At 32.8% G+C, this 24,430-nt stretch overlaps 3 protein-coding genes across 6 annotated transcripts; 1 reads left to right on the forward strand and 2 right to left on the reverse strand.

Moving 5' to 3' along the window:
* Nucleotides 1-2,502: 2,502 nt before the first annotated feature.
* On the forward strand, nt 2,503-5,224 carry LOC105114917 (cation/H(+) antiporter 4-like). Its single transcript, XM_011011643.1, has 3 exons — nt 2,503-2,717; nt 2,941-3,948; nt 4,083-5,224. Exons 1-3 carry the CDS (start codon nt 2,634-2,636, stop codon nt 5,184-5,186), a joined length of 2,196 nt encoding a protein of 731 aa, XP_011009945.1. The 5' UTR covers nt 2,503-2,633; the 3' UTR covers nt 5,187-5,224.
* Nucleotides 5,225-6,048: 824 nt separating this feature from the next.
* LOC105114918 (Acyl-CoA N-acyltransferases (NAT) superfamily protein) lies at nt 6,049-9,056 on the reverse strand. 3 transcript variants are annotated; one of them, XM_011011647.1, is made up of 5 exons: nt 8,694-9,054; nt 8,441-8,482; nt 8,235-8,330; nt 6,897-7,017; nt 6,049-6,505 (listed from the first exon to the last, which is right to left on the reverse strand). In XM_011011647.1, exons 1-5 carry the CDS (start codon nt 8,928-8,930, stop codon nt 6,333-6,335), a joined length of 669 nt encoding a protein of 222 aa, XP_011009949.1. In that variant the 5' UTR covers nt 8,931-9,054; the 3' UTR covers nt 6,049-6,332. The 3 variants fall into 3 exon arrangements, with proteins under 3 accessions (XP_011009949.1, XP_011009947.1, XP_011009948.1); XM_011011645.1 differs by having other exon boundaries at nt 8,441-8,599; XM_011011646.1 differs by lacking the exon at nt 6,897-7,017 and having other exon boundaries at nt 6,049-6,524; nt 8,441-8,599; nt 8,694-9,056.
* A 5,928-nt stretch (nt 9,057-14,984) lies between these two features.
* On the reverse strand, nt 14,985-22,908 carry LOC105114919 (probable E3 ubiquitin-protein ligase XBOS32). Of its 2 annotated transcripts, XM_011011648.1 has the most exons (10): nt 21,709-22,908; nt 21,568-21,627; nt 21,323-21,394; nt 21,041-21,216; nt 20,793-20,953; nt 19,196-19,254; nt 19,057-19,103; nt 17,764-17,904; nt 17,158-17,249; nt 14,985-15,832 (listed from the first exon to the last, which is right to left on the reverse strand). In XM_011011648.1, exons 1-10 carry the CDS (start codon nt 21,901-21,903, stop codon nt 15,312-15,314), a joined length of 1,524 nt encoding a protein of 507 aa, XP_011009950.1. In that variant the 5' UTR covers nt 21,904-22,908; the 3' UTR covers nt 14,985-15,311. The 2 variants fall into 2 exon arrangements, with proteins under 2 accessions (XP_011009950.1, XP_011009951.1); XM_011011649.1 differs by lacking the exon at nt 21,323-21,394.
* Between the last annotated feature and the right edge of the window lie 1,522 nt (nt 22,909-24,430).

Here is a 24,430-nt window from a genome sequence, read left to right on the forward strand (position 1 = left end):
AGTTTTAGCAACGTATATAGAGTTGTAGATGACAATAGTAATCTTTATAAGAATATGATTATGGATACGATGAGAATGAATCATGGTCATGCTAGTAAATGTTCAATCGTAGATGAAGAATCTAATTATTTTCAATGATGGTATTAAGTTTTAGTCATTTTCAATTTTATCATTCAATTCGAATTGATGGTATTATGTTTTCAAATTTGATTCTCATTGTTATCATTTTTTTTTTCTTGGACCTTTTGTAAAAGTTATTATTCTTTTCGATTTCACCTTTTAATTACAACATTGTTTTTATGTTTTTTTTTTAATTTTGATCCTTGGTTGTTTAATTTTTTTTTTCTATTTACTAAATTGATTTCTTTTTCAATTTTACCTTTCAATTAAATATAAGATTTATTTTTATTTTGATCCTTATTATTTAAATTGCTATTTTTTAAAATCCTTTTGTATAATTAAAATTGTTTTTTCAATTTCATCTCTCAATATTTGATATGTTAGGAATTAGACTTCATGCTTTTTCTAGATTAGGTTCTTTTAGTATAATAACTTGAGTCATGAGTTTGAAAAGTTAATATGAGTTTTTTATTCTACTAGGTTATTCAGAACTCATGATCCAGTTTACAAATTTGGTGGAAAATCCCTAGTTGGCTCAAGCTTGTTTACCAAAGTTATTGATTAGTTATGACTAATTTTTTATGTTATTTTTTTACCTTATTTCTATACCTGAACATCATTTTTTGCCAAAACCGCAGTGAAGCGTTGACACTAAGGTAGTGTTTGGTTACTATTTTCGGGATAAAAGAGACAAAAACAATGAAGATAAAACTGAAAATAAGAGAGAGACATAATTATGTTTGATAGTTGTATATAATTAAACATAATGATCTTCTCTATATCATTTTTTTTTTGTGGTGGACAAGAAAAAATAAAATATAAAAGAAGTTAATTTGACCTTTAATATGCATTACTTTCAAACTTACATATTAAAAAAAATATATTATTATTTTTTACTTTAGTTTATATTGAATGTTGAAATTAATAATATTATAATAACCTTAGTTATAAAATTAAAGTCGAACAGGGATTGATAGATCAAGGGCTTGAATTGGTCAGGATTTAAGAAAAAATAGAGAAAAAACTGACCCGACCTCATATAGTTAAAAACCCAAGTCTACTTTCAACTTAGGATAAAACATATGTTCGAAATCAATTAACTTTGTTTTTTGAATTTTTTTGGGGGTCAAAACTAGGTTGCTTTGATTCTTGATACATATATAAATTGCATCAACATAAGTTGTCTCTCTTGACCCATAACTTCCGGATCGAATTTTAGAACTATGATAATAATTATTTTTATCTATATATTAACCTAAGTCAACCCAATATGCTCTTTCAACGTATGACTTGGGCCTTGAATTGAGTCATCTTTCAAGTTAAGTTTTAAAACTATAATAATTATTATTTTTATATTTACATGTCTTAGGTGGATAATTTTGGATTAAGAGATTTTACGAGGATATTTTTAAAATAAAAAATATTAAATATTATCTCTAGAGATACATCTCTTCTATATCTCCTATGGTATTTCACTCTAAAATTATCTCAATAATATATTTATTTTTATATATTTTTTATAACACTACCTAAGAAAAGAAACTTTTGGTGTATTGGATGGAGTGAAAAGAACACATGAAGGTTTACTTATCCATTGATCCACCTCACTCTAAAAATAATATTCTTTTTTCTTTCTTTATTATTATTATTATTATTATTATTATTATTTGTTTTCTTTTGTTTTTCTCTCACTTGTTGCTCATTCAATACCAAAGAAAACATGCAAAAATAGTTAACAATCATATATAAAAAAAAAACTCGTAAAATAAATTAGAAGAATTGTATGAAAATGCATTTCTTGATTTATTTATATATTTTATAAAAGCTGAGAGTCAAAAGTTAGTTGACTCAGAAAAAGAGTCATCATGTATATCCTTATATGATCTCTTGTTTCGGCATTGAATTGGTAACAATTTAGCAACGTATATACTTGCGTATACTTGAGTTTTAACACACTATAAATAACTAATTAGGCAACACACACAAGTACTTACGCATTGACACAGCCTTTCCTAGACCTGTGAACAGCGTATCATGAAGTAATTGGCATGTCCATTTATAGCAAATGGAGCTAACTTCTTGCAGTTTTAAGTGCCATGTTGTTTTCATAAGTAATTGGACAGTTCGCTTTTCTGTTGTTTCTTTTTTAAGAATTATTATTATTTTTCGTTGTTGATAAGAGCAAATGGACAACTGGAATATTTAATTTCTATCCCATGCAGTCAAGCCAGGAAACAACCTGACGAGTAAGAGATGACAGAACTTTGTTCAGGAGAAACAAACAGAAGGCTCCTGTTTTATGCTCTCAGCTTTTTTATTTCATCCCCTCCCTCGCACCTTGCTTTCCCCCATCATCGATCAGTAGCAATATGAGTTCTTATTCAGATGAAATAGACCACAATATCACACAATTAAGACAATGCACAACCATACCACCATTTATTAATTCACATGGTGTTTTTCAGGGCGATAGTAACCTTTTGGAGGCTCAATTGCCCAGGTTGGAGCTACTTATGTTTGCAATCTTCTTCACCAGCCATGTTTTTCATTTCATCCTTAAGCGATTCAGCATCCCTTTGTTGGTTTCTCAGATTCTTGTACGTATTGTTCTGATCATCTTATAATTGTGTAATGTCTCTTGTCTGATCCTGTTTCTTTTTTAGCTGCCTAACAAGCTAGCTATATATAATACCATCCCATTTCTCCTCTTACAATCTTATCATGCATTAACTTCCTTATTTAATGTAATAGTATGATTTTATATGTACATATATAATCAAGCATATGCTCGAACTTTAGTATAATTGATTTTTGTATCAGGCTGGAATGATCCTTGGTAAGGCAGGCCTCGGGTTGCAAGCAGATTACAAAAGGATCATGTTTGCGATCGACAGTGATCAACTGTTTGGCACAATTGGTGGATTCGGTTTCCAACTCTTTGTATTTCTAAATGGAGTTAAAATGGATTTAAGCCTAATAAGAAAGACAGGGAGAGTGGCCCTTTGCAGCGGTGTGCTGTCTATGGTGATGCCTGTACTATTTGGTGCGGTAACCACGTCGATTGTCAACAGTTACTTGGGGCTACTCGAACTAGATAAGCTTTCGCTTTCCTTGGTGATGTTAGTGCATTCTATGACTCCGTTTCCTGTCACCTGTAGCTTTGTCAGTGACCTCAAACTAACCCATTCAGAGCTTGGCAGATTAGGACTCTCAGCAGCATTAAGCAGTGAATTACTGACCCAATTTCTTGCATGTAATGCCGTCCTTGTAGGCATTTTTTACCAGTATCATTATCAAGGAGCTCTTAAAATTGTAGCAATATATGCGGCCTTTGTTATTCTGACTGTTTTTTTGTTGAGACCGGCAATGCTCTGGGTGATCAAACAAACACCCGAAGGAAGGCCTGTCAGAGATTTATATATTTACTTCATCGTTCTAGGCGCATTGGTTTCTAGTCTAATATTTCAGTTTATTGGCCTAAACATGTTCCTTGGGTCACTTGCTTTTGGATTGGCTGTACCAGCAGGACCTCCTCTTGCATCAGCTCTCGTTGAGAAGTTCGAATGCATGGTCTCAGGCGTACTTATACCTCTCTTTATGGCCATGTGCACGATGAAAACAAATTTTAGGGATATCAATTTTCACAAAAAATTAACGAAGGGCACAGCAATCGTCGTCACTGTAGTCAGCTTGACCAAATTTGGAGCTTGCTTGGTAACTCTCTTTTATTACAGGATGCCAAAACAGGATGCCTTCGCACTTGCTTTCATAATAAGCTCCAAAGGGATCGTTGAGCTGGGCGTGTATGCACTTATCTCAGAATCAGGGGTATTTAATCAACCCTTGACATTAGATGCTTTGAGTTCCATAGCATAATTGTTAGCCAATCAATTTTAGCATGTCGGATATCTAATTTAGCTCTAATGTTCTCTCATTTTCTTCTTATTCGTGTCCAAGAATAGGTATTTACTGAAGGGATGTTCTCCTTTTTGGCCATTACCATTCTAGTGTCAGCAACCATCTCGCCTATTTTCGTGAACTGGCTGTATGATCCATCAAGGAAATATGCAGGCTATCAGAAAAGGAACATTATGCATAGCAAAGATCTGTGTGTGCTAGCATGCATTTACAGGCCAGATAACGTGACCAGCATCATCAATTTTCTCCAAGCCTTGTGTCCAACTCTAGAGAGCCAAGTTTCTGTTTGTGCGCTTCATCTTATCAAGATCAGTGGGCGAGCCACCTCGCTCTTCATTTCCCACCAGAAGCAGAAAAAGTCTCTCTCTGCCCGCTCCATTTCTGAGAATGTCATTCTCTCTTTCAGTAACTTCTGGCGAAACAATTGCGAGATAGAATCTGTGAATGTCTTCACATCAATCTCTCCAACCAAATTCATGCACCAGGACATATGCACACTTGCATTGGATGAACTTGCATCCTTTATAGTGCTTCCATTTCATCTAAAATGGCTTGTTGATGGGTCTATTGAGTCACAGGACTCTAGATTTAGGACACTGAATTGTTGTGTCCTTGAGAGAGCACCATGCTCAGTGGGGATCCTCATCGACCATGGTAATCAAGTAAATTCCATTTCCAGGGAATCATCAAGAGAGCAGTCCCTACTTGTTGCTCTGATATTCTTCGGAGGCGAAGATGATCGAGAAGCTCTGGTGTTGGCTAAACGCATGTCTCAGCACAGAAACATTAGCCTAACAATAATCCATTTCGTTCTCTCAACTTGTGAGATTAAATCTGATTGGGAGAAAATGCAAGATTCTGAGAGGTTGAGGAATATTAAGCCTGGCTCTATAGAGCATGGAGAAGTGAAATATATTGAGGAGACGGTAAGCGATGGACTGGAAACTTCAAAGAGAATCCGATCAATCCTCAATAAATATGACCTCTTTATTGTTGGGAGAAGGAAAGATGTGGAAACAATACAAACAGCGGGTCTTGATTATATGAACGAGTACCCAGAGCTTGGTGTCATTGGAAATCTGCTCGCTTCAATGGAAACCACTGAAAGATACTCAGTCTTGGTTGTACAGCAACAGATATCCTTGTAAAGCACAGTCATTCAAACTTTTCTGTTTAGTTTTTGTTAGTTTTGGTATTAAATCATTTTTATGCTTAGAAGATGTTTTTTCTTTCTTTCTTCTTATTTTAATGTATAAATACTGGTAACTGGAAAATATGAAAATGACACTTTAAGCTATGATCCGCTTTGATGATGATGATGATGATGATGAGAGCAGATTTCTGAGAGATTAGTTATGATTATAATTTAATGAAGAACAGTGCAATAATCATCATAGTAGTGCCAATTTAGTGCTTGATTGTCTTGCACTACTAGTTGCCTAAACAGTTTGTCTTTGCACTCCGTTTCATAATAAGCTCTGAAGGGCATGCTGAGCTACAGCAGATAAGGGAAATATGCAGGCTATCAAAGAAAATGCTTGATTTGCAGGTGTTGAGAGAGGTTAACCTCGTTAGAACATTGTCTTCGTTCGATAATACACCACCAAAAGGCCGAACAAATCAAGGGGGAACACTACACAGCAATGGTACAATTATTGAACCTAAAAGATCCAATAAAAGGAGACAAATCGGACCCTAAGCCCAGTCCATAAGTGATTCAGCCATCACTGCTGCCTCCTGCTGCTGTCTATTTATTCAAGATCAAGGGAGACCTAAACTAGCTAAAATGGCAAACAATATAAGCTTCCAAAAAGCAACTAATCCTGCTTCCCAAAAGGGTAGTAATAGCTTCAAACCACCTGTAAAAGGTGGGTGAGAAGCATAGTAGCTTCCTTAGGTAATAGAGAGATTAGGAAATTTTGGAGGCTCACTCGTTAGCATTTACAAGAGACCGGCATGCATGCATATACCTACTTGACTCGTCGAATTGTAATCAACTATAGAGAGCAGTGAAGAGAAAAATAATCTCATATAATCAATATATTAATGCCATGGAAAACAAATGTCATTGAGCTCAAACACCTTCTCAATAATATAATCATAATTTTTCATTGTCACATTGATACCAGTTCCTCTGACCACCTTGTTACCAGATGCTTTACAAATTAAAATTTGAAGTGAAAAGGAGGAGAAAAAAGGTGTGTTTAAATGCTATTAACATTGACTGACACCACAGAAAAGAATTTCATCAAGTGATATGAAGATTAAAAACGTATGGCACATCATCAACACCATCACCAGTTTTGGTTGCCTGGGAGACCAAGCCATAATAGAAGCCTCCGTGGCCGATCAAGGAACCTGGCTTGCCATGCAGGCTCGTCATTTTCATAGATGAAACCACTTTTCTTGTATAATTGTTTTGCTGGTTCATTGTTGACAGCAACATGGACGTAGAGATCGGTTATGCCTGAAAATAATTCACCAAACTAAACTAAATTATTCATAAGTAGAACTTAAAACAAGCTAGTAGAGAATTTGGAAAGAGGTAAAAACATCTCAATGAAATTTAAAGCACGATACTCAAGATGGAAAGTATAGGCGTGAGCCTTAGTTCCATCTGTATCCAGGTAATGCCTATTCAAGATTATTAATCAGCAACAATATAGAGCAATTGCAAATATCACATTCTGTACTTCAATTCTCAAACATACATCAATCTCATTTTTGGCATTATTTTCCAGGTTTCCCCTTCCTTTCTTTTCTATGTTTAGAGAATCATTGTAGCAATGTGCATGTACTGCATCTGAAAGATTAGAGAAGGTATGGCTGCTCTGAAAATGACTTTAACAAGTTCTTACCCCATTTCTGAGCAACTGCTTTAGACTTTGCAACAAGATCATAACCCAATCCATTCCTATGAAGTTCATTGGCAACACAAACATTGCTCAAGTATCCCCTAGCAAATTGACCTTCAATACCCTGTTGAAGCAACATGGAAAACGACTACAATATTTCAAAATTCACAATATAATAGAAGCTGTGTCAAACTAATAAATACTGGGGTGCAACAATGAGTGGTAGTTTATTTTTACGCTCTTCTTGTCATTTTTTACATAATTGTTGTTTCAGAAAACATTTGGGGAAAGAAATTCCTACATTTCCAATAAAAAACACACATTAGGATAATTTTCATTCTAGCTATTCTTCACAAGAGAGATGACTCCTGGCCTGGCCCAACCATAAGAAACCTTACTAACCAAAGTATTCAAAACTGAAGCTACGGTTTGTTCAATCCAGGAATGCACAAGACAAGTAATCAGGCCTTAGGTCTGGGCATGACCTGGCCAGGAACAATTCATGATGGACGTGTCAAAGTCCAAGGAAATCATGCCAGGCTGACCAGAAATTATATCACAGTACTCCTAAGTACTATCCATAAAGATGGTGTTCACAGAGTGAGATTGTGGTATTATACTACACTATTCTACAAGAAAAAAGATTGGAAAGCTTTGAAAAGTAACTTTTTCAGATAACATTAAACACAAGCAATTACAACTGTGTTAGCATTCCTGAAAAAACTGATAAAATAAGAAAAGATCTCAAAAACAAGCGATCACGAGTACACTGTGTATTGGCACTCTTGGGAGAAAATAAAAAAGAACAGTTTTTCATGAACCAAATTGATAAAAAATACAGAACAATATCGAAAGCATGAAGCAAGGAAGGAGAGACATTGAAACCAAACCAGATGTAAACAGCAAGTAGTCAAACAAATTTTCATTTAAGCAAGAATAGAAATGTGTCGATCAAAGAAAATACAGCCCACATAGCATTCCCTAGCAATCATACTTTATCTTCATCGAAGGAAATGTTTTGTGAAAGTAACATCAAAACGTGACCATTTAAGCACCAGAAAACCCAAAAAAAATAAAAAATACCGTGTATTAGAGAAACTAGAGGAAAGCCTAATAAATGCTCTACTCCAGACAAGTAATGTAAGTATATATAATGCAAACAAAGAATGCACAGAGATAGTAAAATTAATTTCTGATGTGGGGTTAAGCAATTCAGCTATTTATTTATTTATTTATTTATTCAGATTGAACACCCCCAAATCTGCCTATTTATAATAATGTCTATAATCAAGACAAGAACAATAATAATCCACAATTAAAGAAATTAAAAAAAGAAATTACCTCAGGTTTCATTCCAGTAATTTCATCAGGAAGACTCATACATTGATTTACATCAAGTGACCCCACCACCACTCTATCTTCTCCATTCTCACTAAACTACAATTAATTAAAATTAGAAATTACAAGAAGAAGAAAAAAAAGACAACATTATTATCACTTGCAAATTTAACACGGACAGCAGCAGTAGTAAAATCAATTAAACAAACCTTACATTGCGCGAATAAATCATCATCAGGCAAGCTCAACAACTGTGACAACGGAAGCGACGCGTTTAAACACGAAACTCTATTAAAACCGGTTCTTTTACCAGCAATTCGTTCTTTTAAAGCTTCGAATTCACGCTCTGCTAGGTATCTTTTATGATCCTAACAATTATTAATCAGTTTCAATTTTGTTGTCAACCAAACACAAAATTTTTAAAAAAAAATTACTAATTCAAAGAGAAAATCAAAGACTGACTTGGATACCGAAAGTGGAAGGCTTGAATTCGTGGAAGGAACGGACACGGAGACACGCGGCGGCCCAGAGTTGGTCCTCCTCCGACGTTTCGGAGATTAGAAGCGATGACTTGTCGATGTGGTGTGGAGTGACTACGTGTGTGGCTGAGATTGGGTAGAGGCAGAGTCGACGGGAAGGGTAGTAACGATAATTTGGAGAAGTTATTGAGAGGGAAGGAGAAGAAGAGAGCAGTGCCATTTTGATTTTTTTTTGGAGTGGATTATCCTGAGGTTCTCTCTTACATTTCGTCCTTAAATCCTTTTTTTTTTTTTTTTTTGTAGCTTTGAAGTCTGTAAGTGAACTGTTCGGTCTTCTTCTATTTTTCTTGCACTTCGTTTCTCTTAAATAATTTCATATAGACATTAATACACTAATTTATTATTTCATATATATATATATATATATATATATATATATATGAAATAATAAATTAGTGGATGATATGCAATAATAAAAAGAAAATAATATTAATTTAATACATTAGATTTTTATAATATTGCTAAAAAACACATTAATAAAACAGCATTGTGTTATTGTATCATTAGATTAGAAATGGAAAAAATAAACTAAAAGATGTATATTACAGGGGAAGTTTAGCTTTTGTAGGATTATGGACCAAGTTGCATGCATATGCTAAAAAATATAAATAAAATGTAAAGAGCATGAATATACACGTTTATTGTTGTTTATTTTTTTAATCATTTTTAATGTAGTACCATGAAGATAAATTAGGATCATTTTTTTTATTATAATATTGTGAATATAGCTAAATTTTCTTGAAAAGTTCCTAGTGAAAATACCAACTCATGATAACTTTAGCCTAAAAATCTCTCACTATAATTTATTTAAATATAAATTAAGCATCAAATATCGAGCTAACCATTCATTGAATACAAATATTTAAAGGTGTGATGAAACATTTTCTCATTAATATAAAACAATAACTTACAAGTTTAATGTAATACAATTTTATTTTTTTAACAGTATTGTCCTAAACAAAACTACTTTACTTATTTTTTTCATAACCTCAAACTAGGATATAATATAACCTTATTAATGTAATCTTGAATCTAACAAAAAATAGTATAAGATTTTCTCTTTTAAAATTGATTAGACTTATGTTACATGTTAAGCTATGCCCCTCATTATTATGGTATAATTATTGATATCTTCAACATGCATGTAATAGCGCGTGGTTTTAAAAGCCTAATGTTGTACTTCCTTTCTTAAAGCATCTTTTTTATTTGTTAGAAGTTGAATGATTGAGACAAACTCATCTTGTTAGGTAACTAACTGTCCAAATGGTCATCCAATTGTATGATCAACTAAGCTTGATATTGACATTGTTGTTAAAACATCTATTTCATTAGCTCTAATCCATATATCTTGGTCTAGACAACTTCACATGCTTGATATCTGGCTTTTCTTTTTCCACAACTCTTTCCTTAATTGTCAATGATATATGCATCATTTCAACTACCTTATGATCTTGCTCCCTCTTAGCTTATGCCATGATGTTTGAGTTTTATTTAAAGTTTCTCAAGAGCATGTTTATTTTGTTGTAGCTTAGTCAACAAGTCATCCTTTTCTCTTTCATGGTAGTGAACGTCTATTCTCGAGCTGCAAGATTGGCTCCTAACTTTCATTTATTGGTACTTAGCTCCTTCAATTATATGTTTAGGCTTGAATTGTAAAACTCTTATTATACCCATATCTTTTCATGAACATCTTCCAAGCTTTAAGTCCTCAATCTCTATAGACCCTTAAAAGGTGGAATCTAATCTAATACCTTTTTCCTCTAGTCTTTTTCTATAAAAAAATATCTAGCAGGAACCTTCCATCAACTCTTTTAAAAATCTTTACTATATCAGGTCCTTTCAAGCTCTTATTACTAGCTTTATTAAATTTCTTAAAATTTTAAACTTTTTATAAAACCAAGGCAAACTTGTAGTTCTTAAAATGAATTACTTAAATTTCAGCTGTTGTGTGACCATATTAGGTCAATAACTGATGCTACATTGAGTTCTTATCAATGGGACCATAAGTAATCACCATAATATACAATATAAGACTAGAAATAAGCATGCAATATAGGACTAAAAATAAGCATATCATGCTCTCCATAAAAAATGAAGATCTGCTCAAGCTAAAAAATTAGTATTTCAAGTAATCCTTCCTAACTTTTTTAACAAATATTCAATAAATTTTTCTAAATTAGATTACAAATTCCTCGGTGTTTCAAATAAACTCAGTATCTTTCATCTATTATATGACTCATTGTCCAGACAAGCAATAATTGTAAACAACATTTTAGATAATTTTTTTTCTACAATGATTCAAAAATGAAAATGGAAAATGAAAATGGTGTTTCAACAACATTTTAGATAATTGTTTTTCTACAATGATTCAAAAATGAAAATGTCTTTATTAATAATGAAACTACTAGATTAATCTTAATAGCAACCATACTCTTGAATATATTATTAGCATTAAATTCAATCATTCTATTTGTTGATGGAAAAAGGATTAGACCATAAATACCTAAGTCAAAATCCTCAACAAGTCTTATTTTTCTCATCATACAACCTCTTTTTACATATAGGTTTGAATGTGTCATAAAACCAACCTTGACTAGAATCTCATTTGGTTATTTTTTCATGCACTATCTTGCGGCTTATCTTGGTCAATTAGGTATAATTTGATGGAGTCGTCTCTCTTGGAGTATATAAGTTCACTAAGTCTAATTTTAGACAATATAAAAGAGAAATATATTCTTAAAAACTGAGTCATGTCCACCATATTAAACATGAAACTTCTGTATTGTAGATCTTAAAATCCTATTATAGCCTAAGAATATGAGGTTGTATCTAGATTTTGAGTAACTAAGTTATATCTCTATATTGTTTTTTTAAAGTTAGTCTGATCTTGTAAAGACAACATCTCCCAACAATTTAATAATTCATTAACATTTGGCATTTGATCATAAAACTTTATTTACTCTAGCAGTTTTAACATGTCCCGACATCTCATACTTCTTATAAAGATCAATGGAGAAACAATAGGATAAACACAAGCATTATGAAAATGACATGTCATGATATCTTTATAATTACATCTCTATTTTCTGAACCTTTTAACAAAAGCAATAATTTTACTCTATATCTATAATATCTCTGATAAAAAGCCCCATTAAAATCTTTAAACATGTCTTTATAAAAATCTTCATAACAAGATGTTCATATCTCCAAGCGCGTTTCCATTAAATCTTCATATGTGTCTCTAAAAAAATTAAAGATCCTTCTCTAGGTCTTCATAACTATTTATCATTAAAATGATCAAGGAACCTTCTCTAATCTTAACGATTATTAATAAGACTTTTCCCATTAAAACACATTCCTAGAAACATACATTGATCCCTCTTATGCTTATTTTTGTTATTAGATTGTCTCTATTTATAAGCAAGACAATAGAAACTCCGTTCTTTTTTATAAGAACATTAATAAAAGTCATCTACAAATATGACCAAAATGGAAAACATTCAAAGATATATGTTAAAGAGGTAACATTTTTATGGTCATAAAATTATAATTTATATTGTAAGTATTTTCTTTTTAAGTTTTTAAAAAATATTTGACTTAAGGAGGCAAATGATGGCGTGTATTTCAAAAACAAATTTATAGTGTATTTGGGCTATTTGGGCTAGTGCTTGAACATACTATACTCTTTTTCTCTCTCTCTTTTATTATTTAATCTCAAAAAATTATTTTGCCTTAAACTAGTAGCATGAAAAATTCTCAGCTCTTATTACCTTAATGTATTTTTTTTAAGTTTCAAGGAGTAAGAAGATGGCTTACACATTGTCTATGCATATAATACTTTCTATGATTCTCTAACATTCTTTGTAAATACACATATTTATGTAAGGTTTGCACCATTTTTTTTTGCAACTAGCTAGTAGTTTTATGCTTTAAATGCAACAATACATTTAATGAGATATGTTCACTGCATATGGTCCTTTCCATCATGATGTTCCAATGTTGTATGTTACTTCTTTTAGTGGTTTTTTTTTTTAATGAGCAGGAATTAGTGATTGTGATAGAGATTAATTGATGTTTGGTTACTTGAGGCAATTTTATATCATTAACCATGAAAATTTTTAAAAAAAATTGGGACATTTTTATATTTCATTATAGTGTTCATACACTCATAAATTATTATTTATTGTGTTATTCATTAGACATGTTTTTTTTTACAATTTTGTCTCTATAGTTTTTAGATTTTACACTTTAGTTATGAAACTTCATTTCTATCACATTTTAGTTTCTTGTAGTTAAAGGAGAAAGGGACGTTATAGAGGGAGAGGAAAGATAATGCTTCTGAGCATTCATATTTTGGCCATAAAAAATATCAATATTGGTGTCACTAAGTTTGATTAGAAGATCAAATTTCAATGAAAGTGGTTTGAACCTTGGAATCATATCTAAAAAGTATGTTAAAATCTAAAAAAAATAATTTAATTTAATTTAATTTTGAGTTTTAAGATTAATTAGAGTGTGTTTTGGGATTCAAAATGTGCTAGAGAGGTTTCTATGATATGTTTTTAGTGTGTTTTTTTTATCAAAATAAGTTGAAAATATGATTTTGAGAGTAAAAAAACTTGGACCTTATATTTTGGTCACTAGAGGTAGCTATAAATGTCACATAAAGATTATCAACTTATTTTCACATATAGTCACATAAAAATTATCAAAACATTATTTTTTTTGTTGTTTTTTAATTGAAACTTTTTAAATTATGATAATTTTTTATTTAAAAAACCATGCTATGAATACAAAAGTTTTTTTTTTTTTTTGTAAAAATAGAAGAAGAACAAGAAATATATAAATAAAAAGAGAGAATTTTAACTACAAAAAGTTTTGGAAAGAATTCATTAACAAAATAAAGTTATTTACTTGAAACTAAGGGAGTTCACGGTCCGGTTTTAACCCAAAAATTCAACCGAACCGGAAAATAGTATTCCTTATGAATATAACTTGAACCGAACTGAGAACCAGTTCAAATTGAACTGATTTTGTTCAATTTGGGTCGGTTTTTTAGCATAAAAACCATAAAAAATGGGATGAATCTTCATTACTAAACTAAATTGAAGGAAAAATTTGACATCAAATATCAATCTAAGTTATTAATCACAACAACCACTTAGAAATTCAAGAAAAACAACCAAAAAAAGCAACCAACAATCAAAGTCTTCCACATAAGAGCTGGAAAGGGGAAAGGGAAGGCTAAGAAGGGGGGAAAGGGAAAGGGAGGTCCTGAAGAGAGTTGATTGACCATAAATTTTCTTGGATCTTTGGCTCTTTTGAGGTATGTAAAAAATCTCAAAGCTTGCCTTCACCCAGCACAAGGATGGAACTAGTATAAGTTATACTGTATAACTATTAAAGACATGATTTCTTGAATAATGATTCCCTCGTATCTGGATTGTGAAATTGGAAAGGAAAGGCTGGGAAAGGGAAAAAGGGAAGGAAGGCTTGAGGGGGGGTGGCGGCTAGAAAGGGAAAAAGTGTTTTAGTGTTCTGGGATGAGGAAGGGAAAGGAAAAAAGGAAAAGGAAAGCTTGAGAGGGAGTGGCGGCTGGAAAAGAAAAAAATAATTTAAGGTTCTAAAAAGGAAAAGGAAAAAAGGGGAAGGCTGGAGAGGGAGGGGAGGTTGGTGGCCGGAAATTAAAGGGAAAAGTGGTTTAAGGTTAGGAATGATTCTTTTCATATCTTTTTTTAAATTGGTTTGGTTTGATCCGATTCAATCGGTTTAATTTTTTTAAAACCGGAACCGAACCGGATTGGGTGAGTTTTTTTATTTTTTATTTGGTTTATTCGGTTTTTTCTATAGGTTTTTTCTTGATTTTTTCAGTTTAATCGGTTGATCAGTTTTTTTAAACACCCCTACTCGACACATAAATATCTCTATAGTTTTTTGTAAAAAAAAATATTATCATTTTACATGTTAAAGATGAGTTGCTCACCGCTTTATCATGAAAATAACTTAACCTTCATAAATTTTATGTGTAAATAAAGTAAAATAAAATAAATACATAGAACTAAATTCTGCTTTCACAGACCCAAAAAAAGAAAACCACAACCGAATGCAAACAATTAGACATGTACATGGTAAAAAGATAAATACCTCCCGCCGTATTCAATAAGAAATCACCCTTAAACTGGCAACGCCCTCCCATTTGATACGATACTTTTTTCTTTTTTTTGGTAGAACAATAATGATCAAGATAAAAACAAGTTAATAAACTATAATATAGATAACCAAGTCCTTGTTAATTGAAATCCAGTTTGATGAGTAACCTGATATACTTTCAATTTACTCGCATGGTGTTCCAATCTTCCAGGCAACATGCAACAAAAATTTTAGTGTCCTATAATGTAAGACATGATGAAGCAACAACATCAATGCGATTCATTTGTAGATATTGCTGATTCTCTTCCAAATTTACAGCCCAATAATCGCTGCCAACCAAAATTATGGACAAAACGGCAGGAAAAAAAATCATCATAGGTTAACAAGGAAATTAGCACCCAGTTCCTGTAGTTACATACTGATTGAGCGCAGATAACCAAGACTTTCTGCGCTCTGGGTTGGAGGTTGATCTTCTAATTCTTGATCTCGAACACCTGGCTTCGCGTTTACAAGGGTTCAGATCAAGTGTACATGGAACTAAAGGAGTTGTATCTGAAGCTCCCATGCAACGGCTACCATTGAAATTCATAGACGGGAACTTTTGGCAACTTAAAGAACGGAATGAAGATGGAGGGAAAATTTTGATGCACTGGAAATCAGGCTTGCGAAGTGGGGTTGTCATTGAAGGGAAATCTGGTTCTTCACCCGTACATGTACAAAATGATAGAGATAAACTTGTTCTGGCAATAGCTTTAACCAATGGCTTTGTTCCAGGAAGCTTGACAAATGAAACTATGCCATGCCGGCAGAGAGGGCAGGCAACTGACCCCGCTGGACCTTGAGCAACAGTTGAGATACAGATTGTAGAGCAGAGATATAAAGCACATCTTGTGCAGAATTCATGTCCACAGCCTGCACAACATATTGTTTTATAAATGACAGGATTATTCAGTTGAAGCACACAAGGAGCAGACTGAGAATATATAGTTTGGCATCAGTTACAGGTTCAGATTTCAGCTATTATTTGGTGACAAAAAATACATAAACTTCATGAGCTTGTCAAATATCACATAACTATTTGGAACTACACGAAACAGGAAGACTTTCGTAGAATTAAAAAAAAAAAATGTAATTTGTAAAGATCAGTGGATAAAAGCAATGGAACCCATGAAAGATGTTTCCAAGTACCCAGGAAAAAGCCACCTGAATGGCCATTTTATACATGAAATAATGCACTGATTATTGAATGGCATGCAATGATATTGCACCAGGATTGAAAAAAAATAAATAAAAAAAAGTGAGTATGCTATTAAAACCTGTCGTACTCAAGACTTTTCTGTTACCTGGAAAATTACGTTCCTTGTAGGTGCTTTACGGGATGAATTGTACATGCTGAGTTTTAAGTTTTAATAGCCATGCATTTAAATTTTGTTTTCTTTCCTATAGCTTTTAGTTGATTGTCATAGCGATTCTCTAGTTATATACCTATAGCCTCAATAAATTTAATCCTAACAACCACCAATAACATGCATGAAAGTAACAGACCACCCCTATCTCTATCTGCCACTAGTGCTCTATAATATCGCACCTGAACATCACTCTTTACTAAGCCTAAAAATAGCACCAAGCATCCAACTCTCACCACCACTTAGGTGAATCCAGAAACACAACCCTGGAGAAGTGAAGTGATGGTCCTAAAGGTTGAAATGACGAAGTTTGATTTGCTTGCTCTTCATAAAAATAATACACGAAAATTCTGGAGCTTTAGTGTGTGAAATGATTATTCAGTTCCATATTCATCTATGTATGTGTAAGCCAAAAAGCCTACATTTATGCTGATGAAACACATAAATGGGGGAGTGAAACTAAGAGAAATTTTTTTAAGATTCCATGTTTCCATCTTTTGGTGACAAAACTGAAAAAAATTAAGAGTGAATAAATAAAATTCGACCAAAAAACGAGGTTCTACCCTCCAGATTTTCTTGATGAAGTGATAGCTCTTGGGTATCAAGCCCCCAACATTTACTTTGCAAGCCAAAGAATGTCTGTCATTTGCTCTAGACAATAGCTTCCAGAAGAGGTATAGACAACAAGCTACATGATCGATTTACCCCAATTTTTCCCATAATTTTACTTTCACAATTTCAGCTTGACAATATTAGTTCTATAAAATTTAAAGAAAGCAATAAAGAACATAATAGAAAAGTGGAAACCATTAGCAATTGTTAGTAACATACCTTCTGCCGCAACTGTGCATTTTGTTTCCAGACAGACAACACATGTATCATCACAAGTAGGTAGGGTATCATTGTTCCTCCATCCACATTCTCTGCAAATGATCCCAACAAAGGATAGATTAACATTCCGTGATTATGGAATTAACCAATTTGCTTGGAAACAAACCATTGGTTGGCATAAATGTAAATGAGATGCCTAGCCTCAAAATGACCATGAAGAAAACTTCATGGTATATGCGATTTCTTACATGGAACTCAATCTGAACTAGAAGAGTCCCACAACATGTGTTGTAGTTTAACATCATGTGCAAAAGTATTATCCTTCAGTGCTTCTAGGGGTCCACATTTTTGCAAAAGTCACCCTCATAGCAGTTACTAATTTGGAACTTCATTGAAAGCCACATTATCAGCCAGACAAGATGTTATCACACAAAAAGAAACTAAAAGTGAAACATGGTTTCCCAGGAAGTTTTGGAAGACCTTGTAGTTTAGACACAAGTGTAAGATTCAAGGGCTATTATACTTTGAGGAAGCAAGTCACAGAATATAGCATATGTCAATGCATTACTGTAAAGTTTGCAACAAAATATGACAAACTGTATTTACCTGGCAATTTTGACAATGCTCATAAAGGGGATGGATATATATGGAGAAGGACATATTTGAGACTGGTTTTCTTGCTGTATGGTAAGAATCACCTCAAGTTCATTTCTGTGCCATGAACGAGCAACCATGAGAGGATTCCACCTTGAACCAAACAAAGAAAACCAGAGGTAAGTCAACACAATGATATGGTTTATCTCACCAGAATCCATACAACAATGGGGCAAAAGAACATCCAATGGTACAGAACATTTGCTAATCCCTGCCTTTTAATGTACAGATTCATTATTGAAATGACTTAATTCCAAAATAGAATGATTCGAATGCCAGATTTTACTGATCTTAAAAACTAATTATGTTACGCTTGAGATGTATTTTACTGTCAGCATGTGGACTTTATATTAAGTAGAGATCAATCAAAGATTCTGATCTTACTATTAGTGAAAATCATCATTATTTCCCAAGGTCATGTAAATATAATGCAACACTAGGCACATAGGTGTATAAGGTGAAGCAAACAAGAAATTCTTCTTAAGAGTGCTCATCCTCACATGACTGACATTGGCAAAGCCAGGGCTACATTCTAACAGCCGTTATCATTTTGCAAAGAACATGTGAGTAGAGGAAGTCCCAAGGGAAATTACATTAAAAAGGGAGGACCCAGAAAAGGTTGATTATCCTAACATATTCCAAAGAAACAATTTACCCAGAAGCCAAAGTATACTCCGTGAAATTTCTAAAATATTTCCCTTCTTCATTAGTAAAGATGTTATTGATTTAAAGTCACTAATAGGCACTTTTCATATTTTAGTTTTAGTAAGGGTTTCAAGAAACAAAGGGAGGGGGAAGCAGTATATTACAACGTCTAAAATTCATTTAGTCAGCACCCGATGTCAAATTGACATCAGCGTCAACTCTTCCATGGTCACATTAGTCTGCCCTGAGATTTTTCAGTTTGTATGACCATTAAATTCTTATCCTATATAATCTCAAAGCCAATTTGTTAAGAAAGACATGCCCGATGGGTTTCCAACCCAAAATCATTACATCTTAAACCAATTAGAAATCCTGAATTCTGCTCCCCACCCTACTCTCTAGGCACAGACACTACGTAAGTAGGCTGAACAAAATAGCATCCAGTAAAGGAAAACATTTTAACTGTTTGGATTTTTTATACCTAGTTGAAAAGAAGAAAAAAGTATCATTGCTGCAAGATGCAAAGAGATTCCACTTGCAAATCACTATATTATTACGTATATTGAACATATGGGAGAACTAAATATGTTAGAAGCATACCCTTTTCCATTTTCAGCAGTCAAACTGGCACCCCTGGCAATCAAAATCTGAATCACAACACATATGAACATGATAAAGATTCAGCATACACATAACTCATTTTCAGTTTCACAATTTTCTTCTTGGATTGTAAACATACTTGACAACATTGAGGATTTCCACCACATGCAGCATAGTGAAGAGCCGTGCTTCCAGCACCTGGAAAGTGACAACAGGGGATACGCATTTAAATATTGCAAGCTAAACAATTCAGCTCAGAATAATGGTGTGCCATTGGTATTCACTCTGTGCCTATATTTTTTACAACACTATGAGAGACCTACCTGTTCTGTAAATAAGTCACATCCAAAACAGTAGGGCCTAGCCAGACAAATCTACAGTACAATAGGGTATTGATAACCAAATGATGTCATTAAATTAGGATTTTAGTGATGCAACTAAAACTGAGCTATTTCTCTCTTCAGAGAGTAAGAAAATGGTCAATGAGACTTTCCCTTAATCAAGCTTTAACATCTTCTGTCTGATCTATGGCACAAAGATGCCATATGAGACAATCTTTATCATCTAAATAAAACAACAAAAAAAAGGTAATAAAACTTGAGTTCCATATACATGTATGATTTGATTAATACTGAGGTTGTTAAGATTTGATTATTCCTTAGGAATGGTGGGGGTCTTGAAAATCTATCATAAAAACACACGATTTTACAAACAATGTGAAATTAGTTTTGAATAAATGTGACTTTCAAATAATAGTATCTTTATACACAATGTTCTGATTATTATAATAAATCACTAGCATATTTGCTAACCATGTTTAATATTCATGATGTTAGAGAACATTTGAAATTGTAATAATGCTAAAACCTGTAACAGCATTGGCTCTCACCACAACACAATAAAAAAAACAAGGTAGAAAACACAAACATAAAACAGTACTTCCTCAATGTTCTAACTTTCCTAATAAAGTTGCTGGGAATTAGAAGCTATCAAGAGGCTTCAAGTATGTCAAATTCATAAGCTATCAATGTCAAGATAGACAAAGAAGAAGAGTGTAAGAAAAAAGTGAGAGACTTGCTTGGGAGGGAAGAAAAAAGATTTGAAGCTTCATTTATTTTTTCCTATAAAAGAAAAACCCTAAACCAGTTTTTAAAGGAAAATAATAACAGTTCAGATATCAACAAACACATGCAAAGTCAAAACTTTGCAAAAATCTTTTCAAATTTCGAGACTTCCCAGATGAAACAAAACTGGACAAGCTGAATAATTTCCAAAACTTGTTGGAAATGGAACTCACAAAAAGAGCATCTAACACCCTTTTGCTGGGTCAGTAGGTCCAAAACAAGGTTTTAGCTGAGATGACCAATTGACTAGATCATTTCTGGATAGTGAAACCATAGAATTCCACAAGTTGATTTGCCATTTTGATAACTATGTCAATTAGTATATTTCAATTTGGATACAAATAACTCAATTCTTCTGGTACTGGTTTCACTGAGAGTTGCAACAGTGATCTGAAAACAAATTGATTAAATGACCTCCATTTTAAGACATGTCTCCTTGTGAGAAACTGAGCAGGAGAAATTAATTAGCATTGATGGCAAAGGTAGAGAATGACATCACTGTTTAAGTTGTCAACTAAAAAAAAGCCATTGCTATTTAACTAAAATTAACAGCTAGTTGGCCTAAAAGTACATGCGACAATGATCATCAGTTAAGGTAAAATGAGGATTCACCAATTAAATCGATAGTAGTTCCATCTTCCACAGTGACCTCATAAACTGAAGCTCCCAAGTCCAAGAGTAACTGCACGCTTTCAACATGCCCATTCAGTGCTGCCATATGCAAAGCAGTAATGCCTCCCTCAGCAGGTCTATTGATAACCTCGCGAAGAGCACTGGTGCAAACAAATGGCACAACTCAGCAAATAAAATCATAATAATGGAAAAGAGATTGTAGAAGTGTGAAGGGAGCTCATAGTTACCTTCCATCAAACTCGGAAATGGATCCATTGTCCCTTGAGCCTTTACTCAATATATCCCAACAATCAGCAATGCTGGGTATGTAGTCTGCAAGGAGGAGGCGTATACATCGAGAATGACCATTCAAAGCAGCTAAATGAAGTGCAGTACCCCCATTAAGATAATCTGCTCTGTGAATCTAAAATCCAATACTCCACAAATGTCACATTCCTAGTTCCCAAATCTTGTAAGCTATTCATGGTTAATCAAACAAGTTCCAGTTGACTTGAAAGTAAACTACATACATTGGCTTTTAAAAGCATCAAAATCAGCAAAACCTCCCAGTGACCATGTTGACCAGCCTGCATCAAAGCAGTCTGCGCACACAAATTAAAAAGAACTCGATATTTTATTATTTCATAGAGAAGCTAACCTGTCTAGAAGTTTCTCAAAATACCTAAAAGCTATATGAATGATTGGTTCAAGTAAATAAAAGCTAAAATAATGAACAAATAAACCTGGAACCTTCATTGAAGTATGATGAAATTACCTGACCACGATAATTCCTCATATTGATATCAACTCCGGACTCAAGTAAGAGAGAAACTATCTAAAAACAGGTAAAATCACCGTCACCACAACAGAAAGACTCGAATAATTGCACAATATAAAAGATATAACCAGAAAATACCTCGTGGTGACCCTGAGCTGCAGAGTAGTGGAGTGGAGAATTTCGAACACCAAACGTTGAGTACCTTGCAAGCCTTGGATTGTATTCTAATAAGGCCTTGGCTTCTTGAATATCCCCATCTCTTGCAGCCGAAACCAAACGCTCTCCAGAAGCAGAACAACCAAATGAATTGCCAATGATGCTAAAGAATTTCATGGTTTGTGGAAGAATAAAGATTTTTTTTTCTAGCTCCAATACATCTCCCTTGATTTTCCACAAATCAAACAGTAAAAGAGAACTTTTCTATCCTCAACCCCAAACTATTTACAACATCGTATGCACATGATATAACATAACCAACAGGGAAAAAATTCCTTGTAACTATCCGACAACAATCCAAAACTCAAAAATAAATCAAAGAATTGGTTGCAACAGTCATTATCTCATTGATAATACCTCTGGTGAATTTTGAGAGAGCGATTAGAAAAGGACTGCTGTCGACATTCAAATCCCAAATGAAAGAATTAAAAAGGAGTCTCTTCAACTACTCGCTTGAGATTAAAAAAAAAAAACAGAAGAAGATGAATGTGACACTTCATAGTTAGTTAAAGATCTCGTGAATTTCGAGAAACCAATCCAATAATACGATAATGAATTCCCAAATCAATTTCCAACAACATCGTATTTACTTCACCAAGATGAACACTACAACCTTCAAGCTACCCAGTTCTCCTTCAAATATCAAAATTCCCTCAAAAACACAAATCTCCAATGCCCCAATTCCAAAAAGGTTGAAGATTTCAAAAACTCATCCATTAATTTGGCTCAAAGAAACAAACTTCACAAAAGAATATCCAAAAACCCCAATAGCCCCAGTATTAACAACAAATCCCAAATTCCACTCAAAAAATAAAAACCCAGATCAAATATCCCTCTTAATGAAGAGATAAAGATAATACAAGAAGAAAAGGTGCTTGATCAAGATTAGAAAAGAATTGACAAATAAAAAAATACTTAAAATAGGCAAAATTGAAAACTGGACGAGATAAGAAATAGTGGGGCAAGACAGCGACTTTTAGCTACAAACTTTTAACCAACAAAATAAAAGAAAGAACAAGCAAACGTGCATGAAAGGCGTGTCTCCCATCATTGGATATTCTTTCTTTCTTTCTTGGCCAGTCAACTTTCGTTTCATGCTTTGCTCTCTATTTCTTGTGGAGGGAATTAAAAAAGTCAGCTCTTACTTGGCGGTTATATTTGTTATCTTCTTTGCTATAATTATAAATCTCACAAAATATATTCTCAAAAAACAAAATCTAAGAAAATGAATCCAAAATATAAATAAGCATTGTAATGTTTTAAATTTTGGTAATCACAAAACGATTGGATTTTTTCATGGCAAATAATGTTTCGTCCAAAATTATCTATAGCAAGTAAATTTTGAGCAAGTTAGATGTGGAAAGGCTGCATACGAAGCAAAAGAGACTTATTTGCCTTATTTGCGCCTAACGATCTATCTAATATAAATGTTCATAACTCTGAAGTTAATGTTTTATTTATTTATTTATTTTTCTAATTAATTTTTAAAAAATTAAATGTCATTTTCCTATTTGATTTAAAATTTTAATTATTTTTATCTTATAAATATCGGTTTAAGGTCTATTATTTTAGAGGTTTTAATCTTTATTTTAAGAATATACCATTAGAAGATAATTATTCTTTGATTCCTTTTTCATTGGTTCAATTGTGCTAATTAATATAATAGCCTAATGATTCTTAGTATTATATTATTATGAGAGTAAAAAACCATGACAGAAAAAAAAATTATAAAATATGACATATTTAGGAGCAAAAAATCCAAAAACAAATGATTAGAGATTTATAGACATGTATTAAAATTAACTCTTTGATTTAAAAAAAGAGAATTAGAAGGTCACAAAAAGAGTGATTATATGTTTATATATGTAAATGATTTAGAAAAATTATTTTCAAAAAGTATGAGGAGTAGAAAAGGTAACTTTTTAAACATGATGAATTTCATGAGAATTAGGATTTTATATTAAATTTCTTGTATTTTCCAAGAATCTTATAAAATAAGGAATCCATTGGTTGAATGCTTGAAATGGATAGAACCTTTAATACAAAAAAAATGTCAAAATATACGAGGGAGAAATTGATCATTACTAGATTAAAAAAGAAAATTTTTACTCGGTGAGAATATCTAAAGAGAACTACAGAAAGACAAAGAACATTAAAGATTAATGACTAGGAAAAGATAAAGTAGAAGATAAAATGTAACTTTTTTTCTTTAGGGTATACTCAACCCATATACCAATGACTTCATATATTGAGGTAATTAGTACTTAAAAGTGTATTTTTATCAAGGTTTTTTATTATTATTTTGCACTTGAAGTATCAATAACTCCTTAACTAAAGCATGTTTTATAATAACATATCTAATAATATAAGACACCTTTAATTTGTGGTAAATATTCATCTTAAATACAGGCTATCACATAAATAAAAAAATTGATTGATGAGTTTAAGCACTGAATTTGAAAGGATAAAGAGATGACCAAACTTAGAAAAGAAATGTTGGTGTAGTCCAAACCGGAACATTGTTTGGTAATTTGGTCACATCTGAAGCTGTAGATCTTTTAGGTTTACTTTATATGGACGGAAAGGTAAGACATAGGAATATAACTTTCATGTAGAGCCCAAGATTTAAAAATGTCATTTTCAA

Source organism: Populus euphratica, unplaced genomic scaffold, assembly GCF_000495115.2.
Source record: "Populus euphratica unplaced genomic scaffold, PopEup_1.0 scaffold598.1, whole genome shotgun sequence".
Classification (NCBI taxonomy): domain Eukaryota; kingdom Viridiplantae; phylum Streptophyta; class Magnoliopsida; order Malpighiales; family Salicaceae; genus Populus; species Populus euphratica.

Excerpts from the sequence above, each read along its gene's own strand:
- LOC105114917 (XM_011011643.1), top strand. The coding sequence starts at position 2,634 with ATGTTTGCAATCTTCTTCACCAGCCATGTTTTTCATTTCATCCTTAAG. Across the intron at positions 2,718-2,940 it reads TGTTGGTTTCTCAGATTCTT|GCTGGAATGATCCTTGGTAA; the intron begins GTACGTATTGTT and ends TTTTTGTATCAG. Across the intron at positions 3,949-4,082 it reads CACTTATCTCAGAATCAGGG|GTATTTACTGAAGGGATGTT; the intron begins GTATTTAATCAA and ends GTCCAAGAATAG.
- LOC105114918 (XM_011011645.1), bottom strand. The coding sequence starts at position 8,930 with ATGGCACTGCTCTCTTCTTCTCCTTCCCTCTCAATAACTTCTCCAAAT. Across the intron at positions 7,018-8,234 it reads TTACTGGAATGAAACCTGAG|GGTATTGAAGGTCAATTTGC; the intron begins GTAATTTCTTTT and ends TTGCTTCAACAG. Across the intron at positions 6,506-6,896 it reads AGCAGTTGCTCAGAAATGGG|GCATAACCGATCTCTACGTC; the intron begins GTAAGAACTTGT and ends AATTATTTTCAG.
- LOC105114919 (XM_011011648.1), bottom strand. The coding sequence starts at position 21,903 with ATGAAATTCTTTAGCATCATTGGCAATTCATTTGGTTGTTCTGCTTCT. Across the intron at positions 21,628-21,708 it reads CAGCTCAGGGTCACCACGAG|ATAGTTTCTCTCTTACTTGA; the intron begins GTATTTTCTGGT and ends ACCTGTTTTTAG. Across the intron at positions 17,250-17,763 it reads AGCATTGTCAAAATTGCCAG|AGAATGTGGATGGAGGAACA; the intron begins GTAAATACAGTT and ends GATCATTTGCAG.